The 24495-nt window shown below is 52.8% G+C and overlaps 1 protein-coding gene across 4 annotated transcripts; it reads left to right on the plus strand.

Moving 5' to 3' along the window:
• Positions 1-1440: 1440 nt before the first annotated feature.
• On the plus strand, positions 1441-24453 carry RSPO1 (R-spondin 1). 4 transcript variants are annotated; one of them, XM_073007471.1, is made up of 7 exons: positions 1441-1767; positions 3972-4038; positions 6372-6753; positions 19923-20114; positions 22282-22431; positions 22723-22911; positions 23693-24453. In XM_073007471.1, the coding sequence occupies exons 3-7, from the start codon at positions 6660-6662 to the stop codon at positions 23848-23850; spliced, it is 783 nt and encodes a 260-aa protein (XP_072863572.1). In that variant the 5' UTR covers positions 1441-1767; positions 3972-4038; positions 6372-6659; the 3' UTR covers positions 23851-24453. The 4 variants fall into 4 exon arrangements, with proteins under 4 accessions (XP_072863572.1, XP_072863573.1, XP_072863574.1 ...); XM_073007472.1 differs by having other exon boundaries at positions 1444-1767; positions 3904-4038; XM_073007473.1 differs by lacking the exon at positions 3972-4038 and having other exon boundaries at positions 1444-1767.
• Positions 24454-24495: the final 42 nt, after the last annotated feature.

Below are 24495 nucleotides of genomic sequence, written 5' to 3' on the forward strand. Positions count from 1 at the left end.
TCTCTCTCTCTCTCTCTCTCTTTTTTCCTAAATGCAACAAAATAAAACCAAACAAAAAGCCCAATGCCTGGCGTGGCTTGTCAGAAAGTTATGCAAGTGTGTAAAAAAATAAAATAAAATAAACATTGAGTTTTCGGCATTTGGGGCTGTTTGATTAGACACGGAGCAGAGCCAAGGGCCGGTTAGATGCAGGGAAGGCTCAGGGCAGAGGGGAGAGGGGAGGGACTTGAGAGGCGGTTGGAGGTTGGAGGGGGCCCCTGGACCCACTCGGAAATGGCTGTTTGCCTCCTGCAAACTTGGCAATGCTCTGGCTGAATGAACCCAGACACTGGGCATTTCGGACCCAACCGCTCCACTTTTTCTGGCTACCCACCATCCCTGTTCCCTGGCCATCGGGACATTCTAGGGGTCATTACATCCATTCTCCTGTCATCGTAAATGACCCTGTGCCCTTAAACTCAATAGTCAGGGTCCCCCCTGCTCTCCTAAGAGGGAGATTCCACAGCCTGTCTTGATTACTCACCCCCCCCCCCACACACAATCAGTACATCTTTTCTGCTCTAGCTTAACTCCCACTAACTATAGTTTTAGCCCATTTTCCTTTCCCAATCTGAAGTGAAGCTGGAGAACAGCTGTTTGCCACTCTAAGAAGTGAGTCTCCTTCCCTCCCTTTCTTCAGGCTTGACTTCAACATCATCTGGGTCACTGCAGGTGTCTGTAGCTGTTCAAGACTCATTCCACAAACATTTATGGAGTTCCTACCATTAACCAGGAGTTTGTAGCCTTCATTTCATTGAACCCTAAAAAAAGATGAAACCTTGCGGTTCAGAGAGGTTAAGTAACCTAGGCATGACCACACAGCTGGTAAGTGATAGAGCCAGACAAGAATCTAAGTGTTATTCCATGATCTCCCTCACTCTCACCTACCAGCTGCCTCTGGAGGTGTCCTCACCTCGGTGCCCAGGATCTGATAGCCTTGATATTTCTTCTGTACTGGGAAGATGCACAGATTTGACCCTGAAGGGGGAAAGGGTGTGGTCAGGACCACCAGGCTCTGTTGAGCCTGTTCCTTGTCACTTTCCAGGTTCCTGATGGGGAAACTGGGGTTTTCATGAGGGTCTCCGGCCCCAGTTCTGACCCCAAGATGAGCGGAGTTGTTGCGGAAGTGGAGTTGTTGCGGGTTCTCTGGCTGCGTGGAATCCCCGGGGTGCGGGTCGGGGCAGGGGACAAAGGCAGAGGGTCTGCCCCACGGTCCCAGGGACTTGTCCCTCTGCCAGTCCCGCGCTCGGAGCGCAGGGCGCCGGCTTCGGGCAAGGACGTGCGGACTCCCGGGCCGGCGCTCCAGTCCATTTTTTCTTGCGGATCCCTGGAAGGGGGGCCGGCTCGCGGGTGGGACTGCGAAGGGGGGGATTCCCTCCCTCGTGCTCGCAGAGGACTGGCCCCTCTCCGGGCTGGGAGCTCCGGCCGAGCGGAGGCGCGACGGAAAGCACCAGCTCAGGGCAGAGAGCCCGGAGCGACCGGCCGGAGTAGGGCATTCGATCGGGTACTGCAGAGAACCAGGGCCCCTCCGGGCCGCCCCGGAGGACCGATGCGCCGGGTGGGGCGCTGGCCCCGAGGGCGTGAGCAGTCCGCAGATTGAGCAACTTGGGAACGGGCGGGCGGAGCGCAGGCGAGCCGGGCGCCCAGGACAGTCCCGCAGCGGGAGGGTGAGCGGGCCGCGCCCTCGCCCCTCCCGGGCCTGCCCCCGCCGCGACTGGCAGCACGAAGGTGAGTCCCCTCGTAGCTGCCCCGTCCTCCTCCCCAGCGCCCCCTTCCCCGGGAGCTGGGGCGCGGCGGGCCCTCCCGTCGGGGCTGGTTCGAGCTGGGTGCGGGGGGAGACAGCGAAAGGAAGGGGAATGTGATCGCCCTCCGGTCGGTGATCGGGAGAGGGCACCTCCTGCACCCCTTCCTGCAAGTCTGCCGCCCCCGTCGGCCCTCAGTCCAGCAGGCAGCCCCCTCCCCTCCAACTCCCCATCATCCCGCAGCCCCGGGTGATCGTCCTCACTTGCAGTCCTGAATTCTCCAAGTCCACCAGCCCTGTTTACACCCCGCCTCCAATACAGAAGTTCTTGATCCCGGGTCTCACTGGTTTGGGTTCCCCCAAGTCCCACGGTCTCTGGTAACCCCCACCCCAGTCCACAGCCTGGGCCTGGGTTGGACGTGGCAGGCGGCATGCGCTGCGGCCCCCGGTGCGCAGCGAAGTGGCGCGGCTTCCTGGCCCTCGGGGTCTGGCGCTCAGGAACCGAAGGTATCGCTTAGTTGGGGAGAGGTGGGAGCTGTGTTCGCCCGGGACTCGCAGGAGGCCGGGACGGACTTGGGGTGAGGGTGCTTGGGGGCGGGAGTTTTCTTGTGAAACTGGCCTCTCAGACGTGGACAGCTCTCTTGGCTCTTGAGGGCCAGCCGGGGGACCTCAGGTCCGCGTCTCCCTCGGCACCTGTTGGGGCCTCTGTGGGATGGTGGGGGAGGGAATAAGAATGTGCGCGCTTGCGGGGGTGATGGAGGGTGGAAGAAGCCATCCTCCGCTGCCCTTGCTTTTGCGGGCGGGGGTACGGCCCCCGCACCTGGCTTGGCTCCGACCGACAGGCTAATCCCGACAGGTCGGACAGGCACATACTTGGTCCCGCCCCCCGCCCGCAATTCTTCTGCCCCCGCCTGCCAGCCTGCTAGGCAGCCAAAACTCTGCAGCCCGCAGCCCGCCCGGGGAGGGCTAATGAGAAATGATCTGGATAGTTTACATTTTTGGGTCTGTATCGGACACCTGATGGAGTACCACTTTATTCTGAAGGTGTTGCAGGCAAGAAGGTGAAGGTGATTCCAGCCCCATCCCTGGGCTGAGTTTCTGCCCTCAGCTCCACCTCCAGCTGTGTTCCCCTCCCCAGCCTGTGTCCTCCCCTCTGAGGCCCATGTGGCCTCTCTCTTTGGTCTTCCGTCCCAGCTCTGCCTCTGCCCCCAGCCTGGTCCCCACTTTGCAGGTCCACCCCACAAGCTGGATTGTGTCTCACACTCCACCGCTCCCTGCGAGTTGCCCTGCCCTCCCCACACCCAATCCTGGGTAGCAAACCCAAGGGCTGGTCCCTAACTAGGTCTGTAACCCCTGACCCTTAATCACTCAGGGCCAGGTCTCTCTCCCTGTAAAATGGAAATAATTCTACCTTCCTCCTTCCATTGTGAGGAGTAAAGGAAGACCTGGCACATGGCAGGTGGAGGGAGGCATCTAACAAGTGTGAATCCCTAACCCCCCACAGTGGTAGAGAGAAATACCCTTTCTTACCCCTACCAATACCTGAGGCACTACCAGCAGTCCCCATTCTATCTGTGTAGAGCGAGCCTCAAAACATAAACTGCCAGTGCCATATAACCCAAGGCCCAAAGGAAATCAGAGGACTCTAAGAGAAATGAGGCAGGCTGCTTAAAAGGGAGTTGTCAGCTCCTATCTCCTCTCTCAGCCCTAGTCCATGCTATCCGTGTCTGCAAGTGTGCGTGCCTGTGTGTGCACACATGGGGTCAGGGACTAGAAGCAGGAACGTGGAGCCACTGAGGCTGGGACCTGTGGCCCTCTGGGGCTTGGTGCTGCAGGGTTCCTAGTCTAAGACCTGTCCAGCATTTCAAATCAGATTTCATATAAGATCCTGGATTTTCCACTCCTCTTTTGAAAAATCAGAAGGTCTGTCAACAATCAGTCAGAGCTGAACGGCATATGCTCCCTTTAGATGGGTCATTTACCCTCTAGTTTACCCCCTCCACATCCAGCTTCAATCGTACATGTCATTTGTATCCCCTGGTGTAGAGGAACTCTTAGCCCCTTTACAGGGTTGATTCTATATGTACCTTTTCAAAAAGTGCTTGCAACTCTTCCCATCCCAGAGGTGAGGGAGGCCAGTGTCACTTGCTTCAGTGAAATTTACATCTGGATCCTCCTTACGATTTCCCAGCTGAGATTGTGGTTTCCTGGTGATTCAGGTGGGAGTGGGCCAGAAGATCAACGCTGGCAAGGACTGGGTGAGTGTGGCAGGGGTCAAGCTGAAAACTAGGACCTGGGAGGATGGAGAAGGAATTCAGAGGGAGAGGAGAGGGAGGAAAAAGAAGGGAGCTAACATTTGCTGAGCACTCACACTCAATTGCCAGGCACCATGACAGGTGGGCACAAGGAATGCAGAGATACATAAGGGAAATTCTGTGCCCCCAAGAAACGCCAGGGATATTGATCACGCAGTGAGTCCAAAGTCTTTCAGATCCAGGGTTAACACCAAGTTTGTCTGATGCAGTGTTTGTCAACTGTAAGGATTCATGGAACAGATCTGCCAGGGATTCTCAGACCTTAGTTTGAGAAATGCTGCAATTAAAGGCAAATCCTATCACTTTGAGTGATCGCTTTGGTGTCAAGGCAATCAACCATAAAGATAAATGCCAATATGGAAATTGCATAACAGTGCCCAGTATTAAGGTTAGTATCCAAATGATACAGAGCATGTTCATATTGCCTTTTGAATGATCATTAGAATATAGACACAAAATGAAGCTTTGATCACAACAAATACAGCAAATATTATTGAGTCATCACTATGTGCCCAGCACCATTCTAAGCAGTTTTATGTATTAAGTTATAAACAACAATAACCTTCTTTCAGATAAGAAAACAGGCTCAGACCAGCTAAGCAAGGTAACACAGCTAGTAAGTAGCAGAGCCAATATTCAAAGCCAGGCAGTCTGACTCTGAAGTTTATGTCCGTGACTATCACGCTGTACAGCCAACCTCTGAGACTACATTCTTGGGCCTGAAGACCCCAGTTTGATAAACTCAACTGGACATCTATAATTTGTGGGTGATAGAAGTGTGTAGTGGGGGCTGGGGAGGATACAAATACTTTGGTAAATCAGGCAGGGAGTACTGGAGGGGCGTGCAGAGGTTGGCAGCTGACGGGCATTTGGGGATGGCTGGGGGCATCTCCGCTGGCTCCGGCCACAGCACCAGGTGGGATCCATCAGCCTCATGTAAACACTTCTCACAGGCAGCTTAACCACTTGAGTGTGTCTGGCCTTCAAAGCCAGCGGGAGAGGCCAAGGAGGGAGGTACTGAACTCCCTTAGGGGATAATGATTTATCTCCCGTGCAGGTGGGCCTTGCTGGGGCCTCCCTGAGAGGTGAGGGGGTGGACTAGCACTGAAGAGCCTAGAGGGGAAAGGATTAGGATGGGGGTGGGAGGGGCATCTCCACTCCAGCACCTCAGATTTCTCATTCCTGAGCCTGAACTCTCTGACTCTCAGCTAGCCTGTGACATAGTCATGCTTGTCCCCATTCTATAGACGTGAAACTGAGGTTCAGCGAGGCTGCATGACTTGTTCAAAGGCATCTAGCCAGTGGAGGGGAAGGTGATGCCTCCCTGGCATCTACAGAGCCTCTGTGCTATTGACCTGCATGCTCTGTTGTGCTGTGGGTGTGTGTGGGAGAGTGTGGGGTGTGCGTGGGCAGGTCGCTGCTATGAAAGAACCTCGGGAGCATTGGAGCATGAATGTGTGATCCCATGAGGGGGCAGCAGGGTTTTCATTCTCACTCCCAGGTTGGGCTCAGATGTCCAACTTCCCAGACACATCTGATTCAGGGGAGGGACCGGCTCCCCTGCCCCCATCACCCCAGCCGGCCAGCAGGTCCAGAGACCTGGCTCTCACTGGGCTGGGGGATTATCCCCATTCTCTGTGTCTCTGGCCAGGGCGGGCATTGCTGCCTCTTTTATCCTCTCACAAAGGCCAGGCCCGCCGGGCCTGCTGTGTCAGAGTTTCTGTGGCCGGGGGAAGCCTTACTTCCTTTTCTCCCGCCAAGCCCAGAGGGCCACGCAGAGTCTGCCAGCTTGCCGGGGGCCACTGCTCTAGCTCCAGGACAGGTGAAAGGCACATGGGTGACTCAGCCCCAGGAACAAAAGGCTGAGGGGTCACTCATGGAAGGACAGAGAGAGAGAGAGCTCCTCTTCAAGAGAGAGGATATTACTGCAGCATGAGGTCTGTAGGGTAGACTTAAGGAAGGACTTCCAGTTAGAGCTGGACAACAGGAAGCAGGGGTGGGACCAACTGGCTCCCGTTATTGAGAAATCATCAGTGATCCACAAGTTTGGTTTGAATGTCCGCCATATTCTGGCTACACAGGTTGCCGGCTCCAGTCCCAGGTTAGGGAGTTCTGCAAGATAGGAAAAGGAGCGGAGTTCTTCTAGAAAGGTGCTAGGTAGGTAACTCATAACGTCCAAACATTTTGAGCTCCCAGTCTTCTGGGTAGGGCAGGAGGCATAGGTGGGAGGGTTCATAGTACTACAGAATTAACCCTTCTTTCTCCTCCCCTCACAGGTTGGTTTTTGGAGTAGTCCCTGCTGATGTGACAAAAAGATCTCTCATGTGATATTCTGAGGTACCTTTGAGGAAGTCTCTCTTTGAGGACCTCCCTTTGAGCTGATGGAGAACTGGGCTCCCCACACCCTCTCTGTCCCCAGCTGAGATTATGGTGGATTTGGGCTACGGCCCAGGCCTGGGCCTCCTGCTGCTGACCCAGCCCCGGAGGTGTTAGCAAAAGCCGTGTGCTGTCCACCCTCCCTGAGACCACCCCTCCAACCAGGGGCCTGGAGCTGGCGTGTGACTATGCGGCTTGGGCTGTGCGTGGTGGCCCTGGTTCTGAGCTGGACGCACCTCACCATCGGCAACCGGGGGATCAAGGGGAAAAGGCAGAGGCGGAGTGAGTAATGGAGCGTGGTGGGCCACAGCTGGCCTTGGAAGTGGGAGGGGGCCACCGGGGAACTAGGGGTCTTCAGGAGTTTTATTCCATGATGACCCTTGCAGGTTTCCACTCTGTCTATTACAGCTTTGTAGATTACTCAGTAGATGATCCTGTTTGTGGATTATTCAGTTGGTGGATTAATTCACTGAGATTACCCACTCTGTAGATGACTCACTTTGTCTGTTTTCCCTTTTGTAGACTCCGCTTTCTAGATTAACCCCTCTCTTGTGAGGATCCAGTTTGTGGATTACACCTTTGTGGATTATGTGCTTTGACAGAACACCAGCTTTGTGTGGTATCCATGGAGATGCTTCCCCAAACCCCCTGCCCTGGGGCTCCTTTTTTGGCTAAAGTGCAGCCATCAACCCTTCTGGGTTAGGAGCTCTGCACAGCTTAGCACTGGGTAACAGGGCTTCCCCTGCCCAGATCATGGGGCAGGAACAGTGGAGGAGGGAGGATCAGGAGACTGTCCACTGCTGTGACTTTTAAACCATGCCCAGTGGGATTCAGGGAGCTACAGTGGCATCGAAGGGGAGACAAGCAGGCAGGGGTCTGGCCTGACCACCCTTCAAACCAGAGCAGTCTCACTTTTCCCTGCTTTTGGTAATGAGCATCCACATGAGATGTCGTTTGAAGAGAGGGTTCTCATAGCTTAAAAAGAAAACCAGGCCGGGCGCGGTGGCTCAAGCCTGTAATCCCAGCACTTTGGGAGGCCGAGGTGGGCGGATCACGAGGTCAGGAGATCGAGACCATCCTGGCTAACAGGGTGAAACCCCGTCTCTACTAAAAAATACAAAAAACTAGCCGGGCGAGGTGGCGGGCGCCTGTAGTCCCAGCTACTCGGGAGGCTGAGGCAGGAGAATGACCGGAACCCGGAAGGCAGAGCTTGCAGTGAGCTGAGATCCGGCCACTGCGCTCCAGCCTGGGCGACAGAGCGAGACTCCGTCTCAAAAAAAAAAAAAAGAAAACCAAAATCCTATCATTGTACAGATGCTAAGAAAGGGGAAGAAACAGGTCTAACGAGATACAGTTGATGTTGGAACCCAGGTCTCCTAATGCCTGTGGGCCCAGTCTTCTTGAAAGCCAAATTTGATGGAGTTCAAGGGTAATCTGTCCCCAGCCCCTTGATAGGCACTCCTCAACCTCTGCTTAAGGTCTCCAGTGATGGGACCCTAGAGCTGTAGGGGTGGCCACTGTGTGTGAGGGGCCCACACGAGGGAGAGGGTGGGGGACTCCAGAGTCCCAAGTCCTCATCTGTCTTTTGACATCTGCCATGAGAAGATGCCGTGCCCACAGGTAGGAGGTCTTCCTGAAGTCTAGCCCAGCCCCCTCTTGCTTCAAGTTTCCCTGCAGATGGAGGCCCCCCAGTAAAGGTTGAAAAGCAGTGGGGTTTTGCCGGGGCTTCACGGGAGCAGCCAAGGCCAGGACTCAGCCCAGGGAGAGAAGCTCAGAGAACTGGTGAAGCTGAAAATCCCTGGCTTAACAAACAATTAGAGACAGTTAGGTTTAATCAGCAGCAAGGCCTTGATTTTCCTCCCTTCTCATCTGTTGTGGCCAGTATTTTGGACTCCATGGGCCAGATGCGGTTTAGCGGTTTATAATCAGTCTCCTCTATTTCCGAAATGAGAGACAGAGAGAGAGACAGAGAGAGAGAGAATGGGAGGAACCATTCACATTCAGGCAACGTGCACGTGTGCTTAACGCTGACCCTCACACATGCAAAGCCTCATGCCCGGCTAAACCAGAGGTCACGGGACCTGAGTTCAAGTCTGTTGTATTGAAAAGGAAAGGAAGTACTAGACTTGGCATCAGAAAGGGCCTGGTCCTAGCGATGGTAAATCTCCTGCAGCAATTTTGACGTGCTTGCTCACTTTTCATACGGCCACAGCTAACAGCCATGGCAGCACATGAGCCAGTTTTTATTACCAAGTGATGTAACAGACATCCTTGATGGTAAGAGGCAAGGGTTGGGAGAGGTGTGGAGACAGGCTCAGGGGTGCAGGGAAGGATGAAGGTTGTGCTGTTTGTCAATACTTGTCACATAACAGCCATAGTCATCGCAATCAGGAAGCTGAAATGTAATGTAAAGGAGGATAGTAAGGCTTACATGAGATTTTATATATATATATATATAGAGAGAGAGAGAGAGAGAGTTTTGTTTTATTTTGTTTTGTTTTGTTTTGAGATGGAGTCTCGCCCTGTCACCCAGGCTGGAGTGCAGTGGCAGGATCTTGGCTTACTGCAACCCCCACATCCCAGGTTCAAGCGATTCTCCTGCCTCAGCCTCCCAAGTAGCTGGGATTACAGGCACGTGTCACCATGCCTGGCTACTTTTTGTATTTTTAGTAGAGATAAAGTTTTGTCACGTTGGCCAGGCTGGTCTCGAACTCCTGACCTTAGGTGATCCACCCACCTCAATAGGTATATATTTTTAACACCTTTGTAAAACATCAAGTTCTGCGTAGACTCTGGGTGCAAATCATTATTATATAAACAATGTGTAGACCATTTTGCCTTAGGGATTCTGGGGAAGTAGAGAAGGGAAGAAAGAAGACCAAGACACCTGTGTGTGCCTGGCCTCTTGACAAGACAAGCTTGGAAGGGCACTGGGTGGACCTGGGGATGGGGGTAGGTGTGCTGTGTACGAGCCTCAGGGCTGTTGACTCTGGCTGACAGTCCTCAGCTTCAGGGTAGGAGGCCCACCAGAAGCCACTCAATCTAAATCTCATTCTGAGCTATTATATACCAGTCTTGAAGTCAGACATGTCTGATCTCAGAGTCTGAGTGATGGTCTGCCTGCATGGAGCGAGAAAAGTTGAGCAAAGAACTTCTCTTTAGCTGTGAGTGGTGAAGTCCCCTTGAAGTTCCCCTCCTCCATTCATTGAGGACCCTGCCCCTCCCTGAACTCCTGTTCACTAAGCCCCTTGTCTTCTTGCTAGCCCTCACCCCTGATCTGGGGTCCCTGCACCTTCCTGAGCCCTCATTCCCACTCATCCCTTGCACTGAGTGTGCTCCTTCCTGAGCCCCTTCTCCTCTCTGATTCTTGGGCCCCGTGTCTCAGTCCTGCCTCCTAGGAAGCCTCTATTCCTTCATTGAGCCCTGACTTCTCCAGAAGCCAGGAGCCCGCTTTGTGCCTCTTCTCACGGCCCCATCCTCCATCCAGAGCCTCTGCCCCTGCTTCACTGACAGCCTTACAGTCCCTCATCCCTCACTGAATCCCCGTTCCTTCCTTGGCTCATTCCACAAATGTTTATTTAGATCCTGCAAGCTGGCCCTGATCGCAGAGATGAATCTCACGGGCAGAGGCTGCAAGCGAGTGGGGGAAGACAGAATGTCAATCCAGTTCAGGAATGCTGCATGGGAGAAAACCTGAGGGCATGGAGAGCCCCGGGGAGTTGGGAGGAGGCACAGAGTGTTCCTTTAGGAAGTGGGGTGCAGCTAGGAGTAGCTGGGGAAATGAATTATCAAGGGGGTTCTGGGGAGCCCTAGGATTTCCACTGGAGAAGCTGTACTCATATGTTTTCTGTTGGAAAGAAGTGTTCTGCTGCTAAACAAGCCATCCAGAACCCACTAGGACAGAACAAGGAAGCTGTCTGAGGCTGAGGGGAGGGTCCAGGTACAAGACAATGCAGGGTAGAGGTCAGGTCATTAAGCTCTTCGCACCTGCCAGGCTGAGGAGTTTGGACTTGGCCTGACTCCAGCTACAGTGGGTAAGGAGCCACTGAGGGTTTCATCAGGGAGCCCAGAGCCTAGCTGCTGGGTGGGGGAGGTGGCTTGAGGTGGGAGGCAAACAGCCCAGGTAAGAAAAAGTGAGGATCTAAACTAAGCTCGCAGTCGAGAGCTTAGTTTAGAATCCTGGGTCTGGCTGGGCATGGTGGCTCACGCCTGTAATCCCAGCACTTTGGGAGGCTGAGGCGGGTGGATCACCTGAGATCAGGAGTTCGAGACCAGCCTGCTTAACATGGTGAAAGCTTGTCTGTACTAAAAATACAAAAATTAGCCAGGAACAGTGGTGTGCACCTGTAGTCCTGGCTACTCGGGAGGCTGAGGCAGGAGAATGGCTTGAACCTGGGAGGCGGAGTTTGCAGTGCACTGAGATTGTACCATTGCACTCCAGCCTGGGTGCTAGAGCGAGATGGTTTCAAAAAAAGAAGAATCCTAGGTCCTACCAGCAGGACATACCCAGGACTTTCTGAATGTGCAGGTCTCAGAAAGCCACAGGGATAGATCCACCTCCTGGGACAGCATGTGGCCTGAGAGGGGCCCTGGCCTACTCACTTCCTCAGTCTCCTGGCTGAGGCCCTGCTCCCTATCCTCCTACCCTCGCCAACTGAACTCAGGCCTCTCTTACCAAACCCAGTTCCTCCAAGACTAGATTCCACCCCAAAACCAAGATCATCACTCTCTGGGTCATGGTGAGTTCTCTCCATCCACCACTGTCCCTGACCCATCCCACCTGAGTCCCTCATCCATGTTCCATCCTGGTCCCTCCACTGTAGTGAATCTTCATTAAGATCCATCCATACACCACCCCTCATCTCAAGCCTCTGTCTCACTCACCATATCTTCAACCTTATACCCTTGTGGAGCCTTATCCTTTACTGAGCTCCCATTCAGAAATGACGGGCTCTGCCTGCCGAAGCTCTTTTAGTGAGAGAAAAAGACACGTTGGCAGATAATATCAATACAAGGTGACGTTCGCCATGACAGATTCAAGTACTAGGGGTGTGGGAACACAGAGAAATACTCCATTGAGACTCTGCAGGGAGGTGAGATCAGGAAGACTTCCTGAAGGAGGTGACTTTAGTTCTGAGGCTTGAGGGAGTTGGTCAGACTCAAAAGGAGGTGGAGAGTGTTCTGGGCAGAAGGACCAACTTGAACAAAGGCACACAGGTGTGAGATAGTGTGACGTGTCCAGAGAAACAAAAATGGTTTGATATTGCTTAGGAGTGGTGCTGAGGGGTAAGGTGGATGGGATGAGCCCACAAAAGCTTTTAAGGTCAGGCAAGGAGCTGGGTCTTAATTCTGTAGGTGATAGGGAGCTCTTGATAGATAAGACGAAGGAGTGTAAAACAATCAGATTTTTAGTTTAAGAAAGATTCCTGGGGATGAAGAAATTGGGAACTGGAAGAAATGAAGCCCCTAGGGAGGAGGGGCAGCGATCCAGAACCATTCTTCAAGGGGTGTGGGGTTGAGCTGCCCTGGAGCATTGCCTCATCATAGCCACAGCAACTTAAAAGAGCTTTGCATAGGATGAAGGAGGCTAGGAGAGGGGGAATTGAGGGCACAGCCTTGCCCTGCTGGCTCAGCGAAGTGGGCTGGAGAGCAGGGTGCTTGGGAGCTGAGGGAGGTGGGGTTGGTGGGGGGCAGTGGTTGGTGGGGAGGGCAGAGCTGGGGGTGCTGAAGAAGCCAGGAAGGAGGCTCCCTCTCCTACAAGCACCTCTCACCCTCAGAGTCCACCTGGCCTCCTCAGCCAGGCTTATAGCCCTGCAAGGCCGCTTCCCCTGCACAACTCCCATAACAGGCAGCAGCAGGAGGTAACTTTCTTGCTTTTGTTCCTTCTTTTCTTTTAGAGAGAGGGTCTTGATCTCGCTATGTTGCCCAGGCTGGTCTCAAACTTCTGGGCTCAAGGTATCCTCCTGTCTCAACCTCCTAAGTAGACGGGACTATAGCGTCTGCCACTGTGCCCAGCTAGAGGGGAGCTTTCTAAACTACCAACCCAACGATGCCCTTCCATTGGTCGCTTTCCTCACCAAGAGAATATATAAAGCTCAGCCAGGCATGGTGGCTCACACCTGTAATCCCAGCACTTTGGGAGGCTGAGATGGGCAGATCACGAGGTCAGGAGTTTGAGACCAGCCTGGCCAACATGGTGAAACCCTGTCTCTACTAAAGATACAAAAAATCAGCTGGGCTTGGTGGTGTATGCCTGTAATCCCAGCTACTCGGGAGGCTGAGGCAGGAGAATCGCTTGAACCCAGGAGGCAGAGGTTACAGTGAGCCAAGATCGCACCATTGTACTCCAGCCTGGGCAACAGGGTGAGACTCCATTTAAAAAAAAAAAAAAAGAGAGAGAGAGAGAGAGAAGGAGAGAGAGAATATATAAAACTCTATGTTCTTTTTTTTCCTTTTGAGGTGGGATCTTGCTATGTTGCCCAGGCTGGTCTGCAACCCCTAGGCTCAAGTGATCCTGCCTCAGCTTCCTGAGTAGCTGGAATTACAGGCACGTGCTATATAAAGCCCTATTTTCCATGCCATGGTCGATCCAGGATACTCAGTGCCTCAGAGGCTTTGCACTGGCTGTTCCTCCTGTGTGGAACACCCTCCTCCCCTAGGCTTCTGGGTCGCGGAGTGCCCTCTGCCTCTCTACATCCAGATGTGTCTCCCTCGTCCTGGGTGGGCCTTTGTGGCTATACCTCCACGTTCCGGCTCCTAGTAGCCCTGAGCACCTGTGAGGTGTGCAGTAAACATCTGTGGAATAAATAAGCCTTGGTTTTCCTGCTCTGAATCATTATGCATTTCCCCCAAATATGAACCATCTTCCTTGGACCCCTCCTTCAAGGGCACGTTCTCATTGTTGAGCCCCCTCTCCTGTCCCCCGATCCCTTCACTGCCTCTCTGAGCTGAGAACATCCTGTGCTTTCTGTCCCCCTTGATAAACATCCCTTTCCTTATTGAACTGACCCCGCCTGTAACTGAGCCCCCATTCCTCTTCTGAGCCCCCAAACCCTCATGGAGCTCAGCTCCCTGACCCCCTTGTCCCTGACTGCAGCCCCTGGTCCCTCCCCCTAACCAAGGCCAGCCTCAGCGTCTGAGCCCTCCCCATGTCTTGATGCTCCCATTTCCTCGTGTCCTTGGGTCTCTACTCCATCAATGTCCCCTGCCTCTGAGTCTTATAATCACATTCCCCACCCCCAGCCGTGCTCTCCCCTTCTCTGTCTGTGATCTCTGATTTTCTCTGTTGCCCTTCTGGCTTTATCTCCACTCCTTCCCCTCCACTCACCCCGAAGCCCACTGTGGTTTGGCTCTCATCTCCACCTCTCCACCAAAACTGCCCTTCTCAAGGTCACCTAATCAATGACCACTGAGAGTCAAGTCTTGTAGATTTGCTTCAGAGCTCACTGGCCTTGCTTCCTCCCAGCCCTGGTTCCTGAAGATCTCTCCCTTTTCAATCTGATTCCTGGCACCTCTGTCTCTCAGTCTCCTCCCAGCTCTCCAAGGATCCTTCTCCACTTCTTTCCCCAGCCTGCTTCCTCTTGCCTAGCTGTTAAATGCAGGTGTTGCCTGAGGCACCACCCAGGCTCTTCTGCTCCCACAGATCTAACTATCAGCTTCTTTTTTTTTGAGTCAGGGTCTTGCCCTGTCATCCAGGCTGGAGTGCAGTGGCCCAATCATAGCTCACTGCAGCCTCAAATTCCTGGACTCAATCAATCCTCCAGCCTCAGCCTCCCAAAGTGCTAGGATTACGGGTATGAGCCCCCATGCCAGCCAACAGCCAACTTCTTCAAAGAGGGGGTGCTATTTCCTCTCTCTACTTCCTGACCTTCCTTTCACTGCCGAACCACTGCCTCCTGCTGTCCACCCCACCACCCCACTGAGACTGCATTTACCAGGGCTGCCACCACCCGGTTGGGCTCACATGACATCTCAGAAGCAACTGTCTTGTTGATGCCTCCCTCTTCTAAGTGCACTCTTCTCTTGGCTCCCACGATGCAATATACTTCCCAGTGTCCCCTGCCTGTCTGTTGGCTCCTCCTCTGCCTCTTAGTGGACTAAAGACTTATCTGTCCTTCTCTTCAATGTCCAGGTCCTCTTCTCACTCCCCAGACCCACTCTTCTTGCCATCTCATGGACTGGCATGCCTTTGATGACTGTTCGATGTTAAGAACTCCACCTCTCTTTAGCCAAGCATGGTGGCATGTGACTGTAGTCGTAGTTACTTGGGACGCTGAAGCAGGAGAATCACTTGAGCCCAGAAGTTTGAGGCTTCAATGAGCTATGTTTGTGACACTGCAATCCAGCCTGGGCAACAGAGTGAGATTTCATCTCTTAAAAAAAGAAAAAAAAAATCTTAAAAAAAAAAAAAAAAGAAAGAAAGAAATGACTCCGCGTCTCAATCTCCAGCCAAAATAGTTCTCTTGAGTTCCAGACCCATGTGTTCAATTGCCTAACAGACATCATTCCCTGGATGTTCCACAGGAACCGCAAACTCAACTTGTCTAATACTTAGCTACTCATCATTTTCCCACCCAAACCCCCTCCTCCTCCTGTGGTTCCTCTCCCAGGAAGGGCTGTTATACAAGCCCAGCATCTCAAGGTCACCTTGCCCCTGCCCCTCACCCCCTCTTGTTGAATGCTTCGCCCCGTCTTGTTGACCCTGCCGCCTGACCATCTCACGTGTGTCTACTCCCTCCCCTCTCCTTGGCTCAGCCCAGCTCTCCTGGACTGGAGTTCTAGCCTGGGAGTCTTCCTGTCTCCACTCTTGCCCTCGGACAATCCATTCTCCACTCTACCGAGTGATCTTTCTAAAATGGAATCCTGACTGTGTTTCCTGTTGTAAACCTCCCACTGATTCCTTCTGACCTTCAGGATAGGGTGTGAACTCTTTAATCCAGGCTCAGGATTCTTCCTCATCTAGCCCCTGCTTCCCTCTCCAGCTTCCTGCCTCATCACTTGCTCCACGTTCCCGCCATGCTGACCTGATTCCAGATTTCCTTCCCCGGGTATGCCACACTTTCTCTGTGGTGCCATTGAGGGCACTGAAGAAAAATGCACACAGGGACTTGTTGCTAGTGGAATGGAAGGTGGGCAGCAGATCTGAAAGGGCGCCTTTTGCAAACCTGTTCTTAGCACGGGTGATAATGAAGAAAGAAATGAGTATGGCAGCATCGCTGGAGAGGGCTGCAAATGGGACGCCGGGATAACTGCCGTTACTGAAACTAAGGCAGAAACCTAGAAGGCACATTCACGTCAACAATGAATTAAATCAAAACAGTGCATCATAGACGATTTAATATCTTTAAAGTGGAAGTGGTGCCTAAAATAGATAATGACTCGTAAATTTGTAACACAACTGAATAAAGGCCCAGAGTAGAAAAATAATCCGAAGTGCTCCCTCATAACTTCAATGTCGCATTTGGAGTATTTTTGCTCATACAATAATTCTACCAACAAGAATGATCATGATTTTTATTTTTATCTTATATTATTATTATTTTGAGACAGAGTCTTGCTCATCACCTAAACTGGAGTGCAGAGGTAATCTTGGCTCACTGCAGCCTCTGCCTCCCGAGTTCTAGTGATTCTTATGCCTCAGCCTCCTGAGTACCTGGGATTACAAGTGTGTGCCACCACGGTCAGCTAATGTTTGTATTTTTAGTAGAGACGGGGTTTCACCATATTGACCAGGCTGATCTCGAACTCCTGGCCTCAGCTTCCCAAACTGCTGGGATTACAGGTGTGAGCCACCTTAGCCAGTCTATTATTATTTTTTGTAATAGAGACGGGGTCTCCCTATGTTGCCCAGGCTGGTCTTGAACTCTTGGGCTGCAGTGATCTGCCCATCTCAGCCTCCCAAAGTGCTGGAATTACAGGCATGAGCCACCACACCCAGCCCATAAATTCCATTTTCCAAAAATATATAGTTTCCGTGCCACCTCATATTGTCCTACCCTGGGCTCCCTAAACTTTGTTCCTCTACCTGAAACACATACTGGCTGAGAAATTTTGTTCAAGTAATTTACCTTTCCATTCCCTCATCTATAAAAATGTGCATAATAGGTCAAGTGGGGTGGTTCACGCCCGTAATCTCAGCACTTTGGGAGGTCTAGGCAGGTGGATCACCTGAGGTTGAGAGTTCAAGACCAATCTGACCAACATGGTGAAACCCCATTTCTAATAAAAATACAAAAAATTAACCAGACATGGTGGCAGGTGCCTGTAATCCCAGCTACTCAGGAGGCTGAGGCAGGAGAATCACTTGAACCTGGGAGGCGGAGATTGTGCCACTGCACTCCAGCCTGGGTGACACAGTGAGACTCTGTCTCAAAAATAATAATAATAATAATAACAATAAATTTGAAAAATAATAACAATAGTACCTACCTCATGGGTTGTTGTAAGGATTAAATGAGTTAATACTTGTCAAGCACTGAGAATACTGCTGCCACAGAGTAAGTAATCAACATTTAGTAACACACTGCCGCCACTGTGGTTACTGCTGTGTTGTTGTGATGATTTGGTGTTTGTTATCATCTTCCTTCCTTCGGTTGCTCTCCTTCCTGACTCCTCTATGTTCTCCTGTTCTGAAACCAGGAATGATTCCCGCAGCATAGACTCACCCCAGCAGCTGTCCAGAGTGGACATCCTCATCTCCCCTTCTCAGGGAAGCACAGGACATTCAGTATTTTGCCCAGCTTCCCAGACTGGGAATCTGGCTTTGGGTCCTGATGACTCTGAAGCTGGGGCTCTGGGTCCACTACCCTGTACCATCTCCCACCATCTCTATTCTGATTTTCCCAGCTCTCTGCCTTATGCCTGTATCTGCAGCTCCTCACTGCCTGGCTCTTGTTTTGTTTTGTTTTGTTTTGTTTTGTTTTTTTGAGACAGAGTCTTGCTCTGTCACCCAGGCTGGAGTGCAATGGCATGATCTCAGCTCACTGCAGCCTGTACCTCCCAGGTTCAAGTGATTCTCCTGCCTCAGCCTCCTGAGTAGCTGGGATTACAGGTGCCCACCATCACATCCAGCTAATTTTGTGTATTTTTAGTAGAGATGGGGTTTTGCCATGTTGGCCAGGCTGGTCTTGAACTCCTGATCTCAGGTGACCCACCCACCTCAGCCTCCCAAAGTGCTGGGATTCTAGGCGTAAGCTACTGCACCTGGCCGCTGCCTGGCTCTTGTTGCCCTTCTTGATCAAGTTCAAGTTCCTTAGCATGATATAAAGACAGGATACCTTACCTTTCACCACTCCACTCCCATTCCCATCTCCACCCCATGTAACTACTTTCCTTCCTCTCCTTCCCTCTCAACTTGCTTCTCTTGCCATGGGCTTCTTTTCATGTCTGGCCCCACGGCTCACCCACACCCCAGGCCAAACATCTGGGAATCACCCCAGGCTGCTCCCCACGCCTCTTTCCTCTCTGCCTGTTAGCCACGATGTCCTACGGGTTGCATTTCCAAGCATCTCTCAAATCTATCTTTTTTCCCTCTATCCCTGTGGAACAGAATTTTAAGACGTTCTCACTTTTCTCACCTGGATGATCTAGTCAGCTTCCTCCCAAACAGTTCTTCCATCTCCGGTCTCCACCCTGGCTCCCAGAGATAATTTCCCAACATGTAAATTGGACCAGGTCTCATCCCTGCTTAACATGTTCTAATGGCTCCCTGATGTCTAAACAGTCTGAGAAGGTCCCAAAACAAGTGTTCTGTGGCCAACATGCTTGGGAAATGCAATTCACTCTGTGCCCCGCTCAGAGAGTCACTGCACACAGGAGAGTAATAAAGCTTCCATTAGGCCTGCAGTAAAGAAATCTGTTTAGATTTGTTTGACCCACTGGTTCCTGGTCTTACCTGACACAGTAGCCTTTCTCCACATTTTCCTATTCACAGTTGGGGGAATCAAGTTGTAAGGAGTGCTTTTTGGGAAATGCCATCTGGCAGGATCAAGTTCAAGTTCCTTAGTATGATATAAAGATAGAAAACCTTACCTTTCACCACTCTCCTCCTATTCCCATCTCCACCCCAAGTTATCTGCAATTCCGCCTTTCCCTAGTTTTACACCTCTGTGGTCCTGCTCCCTGAGTGCCCTTAATTCTACTTCCTAAAGGACACATCTGTACAAATTATCTAAGACGTGGCCTCAATGACACCTCCTTTGTGGCTTGTTTCCCTCCTTCTTTTTGGCTCCACTATTGCTTGGCCCTGTGACTGTCAGCATTCACCTATTTGTGGGTCTGTCTGCTCTACTGAAAGTTCAATTCCTCTACAGAGTGGCTTGTCTGCCTCTGTCCCCAGGGCTCACACTGTGCAAGGTCCATGGAAGGGGCTCCATGAGTGAGATCAAAGATCCTGAGACTCAATGCTGGGATGGAAAACCACGAAGCCTCCAAGGATGGTTCTCTTTTTTGTTTGTTTGTTTGTTTTTTGAGACAGAGTCTTGCTCTGTCATCCAGGCTGGAGTGCAGTGGCACAATCTCAGCTCATTGCAACCTCCGCCTCCCAGGTTCAAACGATTCTCCTGCCTCAGCCTCTAGAGTAACTGGGATTACAGGCGTGCGCCACCATGCCTGGCTAATTTTTGTATTTTTAGTAGAGATGGGGTTTCACCATGTTGGCCAGGCTGGTCTCGAACTCCTGACCTCAGGTGATCTGCCCGCCTCAGCCTCCCAAAGTGCTGGGATTACAGGCGTGAGCCACCACGCCCAGCTTCAAAGGATGATTCTGAGCCAGGGTTTCTCAGCCTCAGTGCCATTAACATTTTGGACCAAATGATTCTTTTCTGTGCCTGATGCATTATAGGATGATTAGCAGCATCCCTGGTCTCTACCCAATTGATGCCAGTAACAACCCCTTTCCCCAGGTGTGATCATCAAAAAGGTTTCCAGACATTGCCAAATGTTCCCTAGGGAGCAAAATCATCCGTGGTTGAGACCCCTGTTCTAGACATAGGTTATTCCAGTTGTCTTTGTGTGTCTGGGTAGGTGTTCCTTTTCTGTTTCACTCTTTATCCCTCTTGCCCTTAAAACTTTCTCAGAAATTTAAAAAACCCTCCTTCTATACCTAAGGCTGACTGTTTTGTGCTCTGGGGAGAGTGGAGAAATTCCAGGAAGGGTGCAGCTTGGGTTGCTTCTCTGGGGATGGTGGAGCTGGCCTAGAGAGTAAGTTCATGTCATGCCTGGAGCTAGGGAGGCACATGGGTCAGCATCTGTTGCTAGCTCTCTGGAGAAAAGCTACTGGGAAGGTGTATAAAGCAGCCTTGCAGACAGCTGCCTGCCTGGCCTGTGCTTTCTGAGAAGCATATTCCTTCTGTGGAAGGAAACGCCGATCTATTCACTTCCCATCCTTGTCAGAATCTGGATAGGTGAGGTTCTCTCCACAGCCGCCTCTCATCCCTGCTCCACCTTTGCAGTCAGTGCCGAGGGGAGCCAGGCCTGTGCCAAAGGCTGTGAGCTCTGCTCTGAAGTCAACGGCTGCCTCAAGTGCTCGCCCAAGCTGTTCATCCTGCTGGAGAGGAACGACATCCGCCAGGTGGGCGTCTGCTTGCCGTCCTGCCCACCTGGATACTTCGACGTCCGCAACCCCGACATGAACAAGTGCATCAGTGAGTGTGGGCAAGGCTGTCGGGGGTAGGGGGCACTAGAAGCTCTGGACTGGGGGAGAGTGCTTTGAACCACTGGTGGCTGGTGAGAGGAGCAGAGGGGGCTCTGAGGAGAGGAGATGAGGCGCCGATTCAAGTATCCAGCTGCACACTTCCACCTTGGTGTGTAAATACTGGAACCCTGTCTCCTCCCTTCGCACCTGCCCCTACCTGTATTCCCACAGGTTACCCTCCATGTCCCAACCTGTCACCCAAGCCACAGCCCTGAGTGCCAACCTCTCCCACCCCATCCATCCAATCATCAGAGCCTGTCTGTCGTCTCTTGTCTGTCCTCACTGCCACTGTCCTCCCCAGCCTCCCAGCACCTTGCTCCTGGATCATTGCAATAGCCTGTTCATCTGTCCTCCAGCCTTCATCTGGTTCCCAGAAGTCCACCTTCTGCAATGCAGCCAGAAAGATGCTTCTGAGACACACACCCTACCCCATCACACTTCTGAGACACACAACCTATCTCATCACACTTCTGAGACACACAACCTATCTCATCACACTTCTGAGACACAGAACCTATTCCTATCCCATCACATTTCTGAGACATACAACCCATCCCATCACACTTCTGCTTAAAAACCACGGTTAGCTCCACATGGGCTGCAGGGGAATCCAAGCTCAGGCAGCCTGCTCTTCCACTCTCTTCGCTCCCTGGTCTTCTGGCTCCTCATTTCCACACCAGCTACAGCTCCATGTGCTCCAAGGCACACGCTGCCGTATCTCCATCCCTTCTCTGTAGATGCAGCTGTGATGTGCTGGGGGACACATGTGAACACATTCAGGGAGACAATGCCAGTGCCCCCACCACCTGTTCAGTGCCTTGCCATTTAGAATGCATTTGCAGGTCTCATATCAGTTGAGCCTCACAACAACACTGGAAGGGAGACAGGACACAACTGATGGTACCCTTTTCAGGGCTGACAACATTGAGGCCCGGAAGGTAAATGACTGGTCCAAGACTAGACTGGGTTCTGAGCTCAACTCTGCTGCTTCTTCATGGTGTGACCTTGAGCACGTCTCCACCTCTCAATGCCTCATCTTTAAGAGTTCTTACCCCCTAGGGTTGTTGTGAGACACGCACGTAAAGCCCTTAGTGTCTGGCACTCAACAAATGGTAGCTGCTATTGTTCTTATTTTTGTTCTTATTTGACTGGCAACCAAACCCAGGAATCAGAGCACCAGGGAGGGAAGGAAGAAGGGAAGGAGAGAGGTGAGGCTGAGATAAGCCTGGAGGATGGTGGGAGTTTGTGAGGATGGAGGTGGGACCCTGGGAGCTACCCTCTTGGTCCTCAGGGTCCTTGGGGTGGGGAGCTCCTGGCTACGCCAGCTCCTAGGAAACTGGCAGCGTGGGCTTCAGGTGCCAGAGCCTGGGAGGAAGTCAGCCTCGCCTGCACTCTGGGAAGGAGAGATTGTGAAAGACCCTGCCTGCTTTCAGCCAAGCCCTGGAGGACCCACCCTGCTCCCATTCCCCCAGAGGAGAGAACTGGCAGCAGGGAATCAGGGAGGGACCCAGGAGTCCTACCAAGGCGGTTCCTGGAACTCAGCCTTGCAGAGGGAAAGGAATTTGCCATAGGATGGCTTCCCCCTCCTCCGTGCTGATTCTTTCTGCCCCAGGCAGGAAGAGAACCACAGTTTGGGGTATTGTAGACGCCCAGCAATGAGGGAAGAGGAGATCACACAGCCACTCTCTGGGGGGCCATTCTGCCCCGCAGTTCAGCTCTGTTTAGGGTGGCCCTGTGGATGCTGTGAGATGCTGAAACACTCCTGTCCCACCCCCGCCAAGCCCAGAGGGCCCCACCCTCCTCCTCTGAAACTGCTCTCTTGAGCCTCACCTTGGGTTCCAGGGACTGAGACTGGCTTCATGTTCGAGTTGGCTGACGGTGGCAAGAGTCCCAGCCAGCCCTCAGGAGCAGCTGCTTCAGCTTCTTCTTCCCTGGCCTGCCACTGCCCTTCCTTTCCCTTTCCTCCCGAGATTCCTCTGCAGTAACTGCAGCTCTAGGCCAGGGTCCTGCCCTCCATGTAGGTGGATGTGGACAGAAGGGAGGGTGTTGGGGCTGGGAATGAGGGAAAATGTTCCTTCTAGGTTGGGCCAGAAGCCCCCAATTTGTCCTCTCCTCAGAATGCAAGATCGAGCACTGTGAGGCCTGCTTCAGCCATAACTTCTGCACTAAGTGTAAGGAGGGATTGTACCTGCACAAGGGCCGCTGCTATCCAGCCTGTCCCGAGGGCTCCTCAGCTGCCAATGGCACCATGGAGTGCAGTAGTCCTGGTAAGCCATGGCAGGCACTGTGGGCAGAGGGTCCAGGACCCCAGGAGGAGGGGCTGGGTAAGGGTCTGGCCAGAGAGTGGGTGGGCTGGGGCACTGTGCAGGGAGAGCTTACCCTACCACTCTTTTCTGGGTCTCCAAGGACTCTTCTGCCCTCTGGACTAAAGATACCTGCAGCCTGAGGTCCAGGCAGAAGGCAGGTGGGAGATGCTCCCCTGGGCTATTCCGGGCCAGGGGAGGAGATTTGATCCCCTCCTCCTTGTCCTACTCTCCCTTCCCTTCTCTTCCTGCCAGCGCAATGTGAAATGAGCGAATGGTCCCCATGGGGGCCCTGCTCCAAGAAGAAGAAGCTCTGTGGTTTCCGGAGGGGCTCCGAGGAGCGGACACGCAGGGTTCTCAATGCCCCTGGAGGGGACCATGCTGCCTGCTCTGACACCAAGGAGACCCGGAGGTGCACAGTGAGGAGGGTGCCGTGTCCTGAGGGTGAGCTGCAGCCTCTGCTTCCTTGGGGTCAGCGCTCAGGCACCAGCCATGGCAGGTCCCACCATCTCTGCTTCCTGCCCACGGTTCAGGAGAAAGCTTCAGGGCAAGGCCAGATGGGGCACCCACAACTCAAGACCTCATGCTGTCCAATCCAGATGCCATGTCCTGGCAGAGAACAGGGCCCTGGAACTCTGCATGGTAGAAACTGGAAGCTTCTGTGGTCAATATCCTTCCAGTTTCCCCATTTCTTCTGAGCTAGTGGATGTTCATACTAGAAGGCCCCTCGGAGGCCAGATGGGTGGGCGAAAGGAGCACTAAGACCCAGAGAGCTGTAGTGATTCCACCAAAGTCACACAGCCTGCAGTTGGCAAGGAGGTGGCTGCTGCTCTTGCCTGGCCCCAGAGGTGGCTGGTGGTGGGGAGGGGATGGGGGCAGTCCTGCCTGTTCTGAGGGTTGCACTGAATACCTGGGAAGTGCTCTTGGTCCATTGGGATCCAAGATCTGAGGAACCCATGAGGAAGAGGATGATGTCTTGTGTGCCTTGAGGGTTGGGGAGTGACAGGGCTCTTGGGCTGCCTCTCAGTGCTCATGCCTCAGGGTCCTCTGAAGTGGCTGCTGTCAGAGCAGGTCACCATGACCCAACTACCTACAGGCAGCATCTCCAGCCTCCTCCCTGCCTCCCCTTCCGGCTTCCTCACACTCCCCTCCTAGGGCCTGTGGCCATGCCCAGGGGCTCCCTGCACATCCTTTGTTGATTCTTCCTGCTGTCTGGTTGTTTCAGGGCAGAAGAGGAGGAAGGGAGGCCAGGGCCGGCGGGAGAATGCCAACAGGAACCTGGCCAGGAAGGAGAGCAAGGAGGCGGGCACTGGCTCTCGAAGACGCAAGGGGCAGCAGCAGCAAGGGACGGTGGGGCCGCTCACATCTGCAGGGCCCGCCTAGGGACACTGTCCAGCCCCCAGGCCCATGCAGGAAGAGTTCAGTGCTGCTCTGTGTGATTAAAGCTTTCCTGAACTGGAACATCGGGGGCAAAGCATACACACACGCTCCAATCCATCCATGCATACATAGACACAAGACACACACACTCAAACCCCTATCCACATATACAACCACACATACTTGCACACATGTGTGTGCATGTATACACACACACAGATACCACACACACACATACACACACACACCCCTGAGGCCACCAGAAGACACTTCCATCCCTCGGGTCCAGCAGTACACTCTTGGTTTCCGAAGCTCGCTGTGGCCGTGTCAGAGACAACACTTCCCAGCATCTGAGACCAAACTGCAGAGGGGAGCCTTCTGGAGAAGCTGCTGGGATTGGACTAGCTAGTGTGGCAGATGGGAGCCAAGCTTGAGGACTGCTGGTGACCTGGGGAGAAGCCTTCTTCCCATCCCGTTCAGCACTCCCAGCTGTGTGACTTTATCGTTGGAGAGTGTTGTTACTCTTCCATGATACGTATCAGGGCTAACCTGACTCTGAAAACTGCCTTAAAGGTTTATTTCAAATTAAAACAAAAAAAAATCAACGACAGCAGTAGACACAGGCACCACATTCCTTTGCAGGGTGTG

This window comes from Chlorocebus sabaeus, chromosome 20 (assembly GCF_047675955.1).
Source record: "Chlorocebus sabaeus isolate Y175 chromosome 20, mChlSab1.0.hap1, whole genome shotgun sequence".
Taxonomy (NCBI): domain Eukaryota; kingdom Metazoa; phylum Chordata; class Mammalia; order Primates; family Cercopithecidae; genus Chlorocebus; species Chlorocebus sabaeus.

Bases quoted from the DNA above. Each gene is read 5' to 3' on its own strand.
- RSPO1 (XM_073007471.1), top strand. From the start codon at position 6,660: ATGCGGCTTGGGCTGTGCGTGGTGGCCCTGGTTCTGAGCTGGACGCAC. The intron at 6,754-19,922 runs GTGAGTAATGGA...CCACCTTTGCAG, and splicing joins GGGGAAAAGGCAGAGGCGGA to TCAGTGCCGAGGGGAGCCAG. The intron at 20,115-22,281 runs GTGAGTGTGGGC...TCCTCTCCTCAG, and splicing joins CGACATGAACAAGTGCATCA to AATGCAAGATCGAGCACTGT.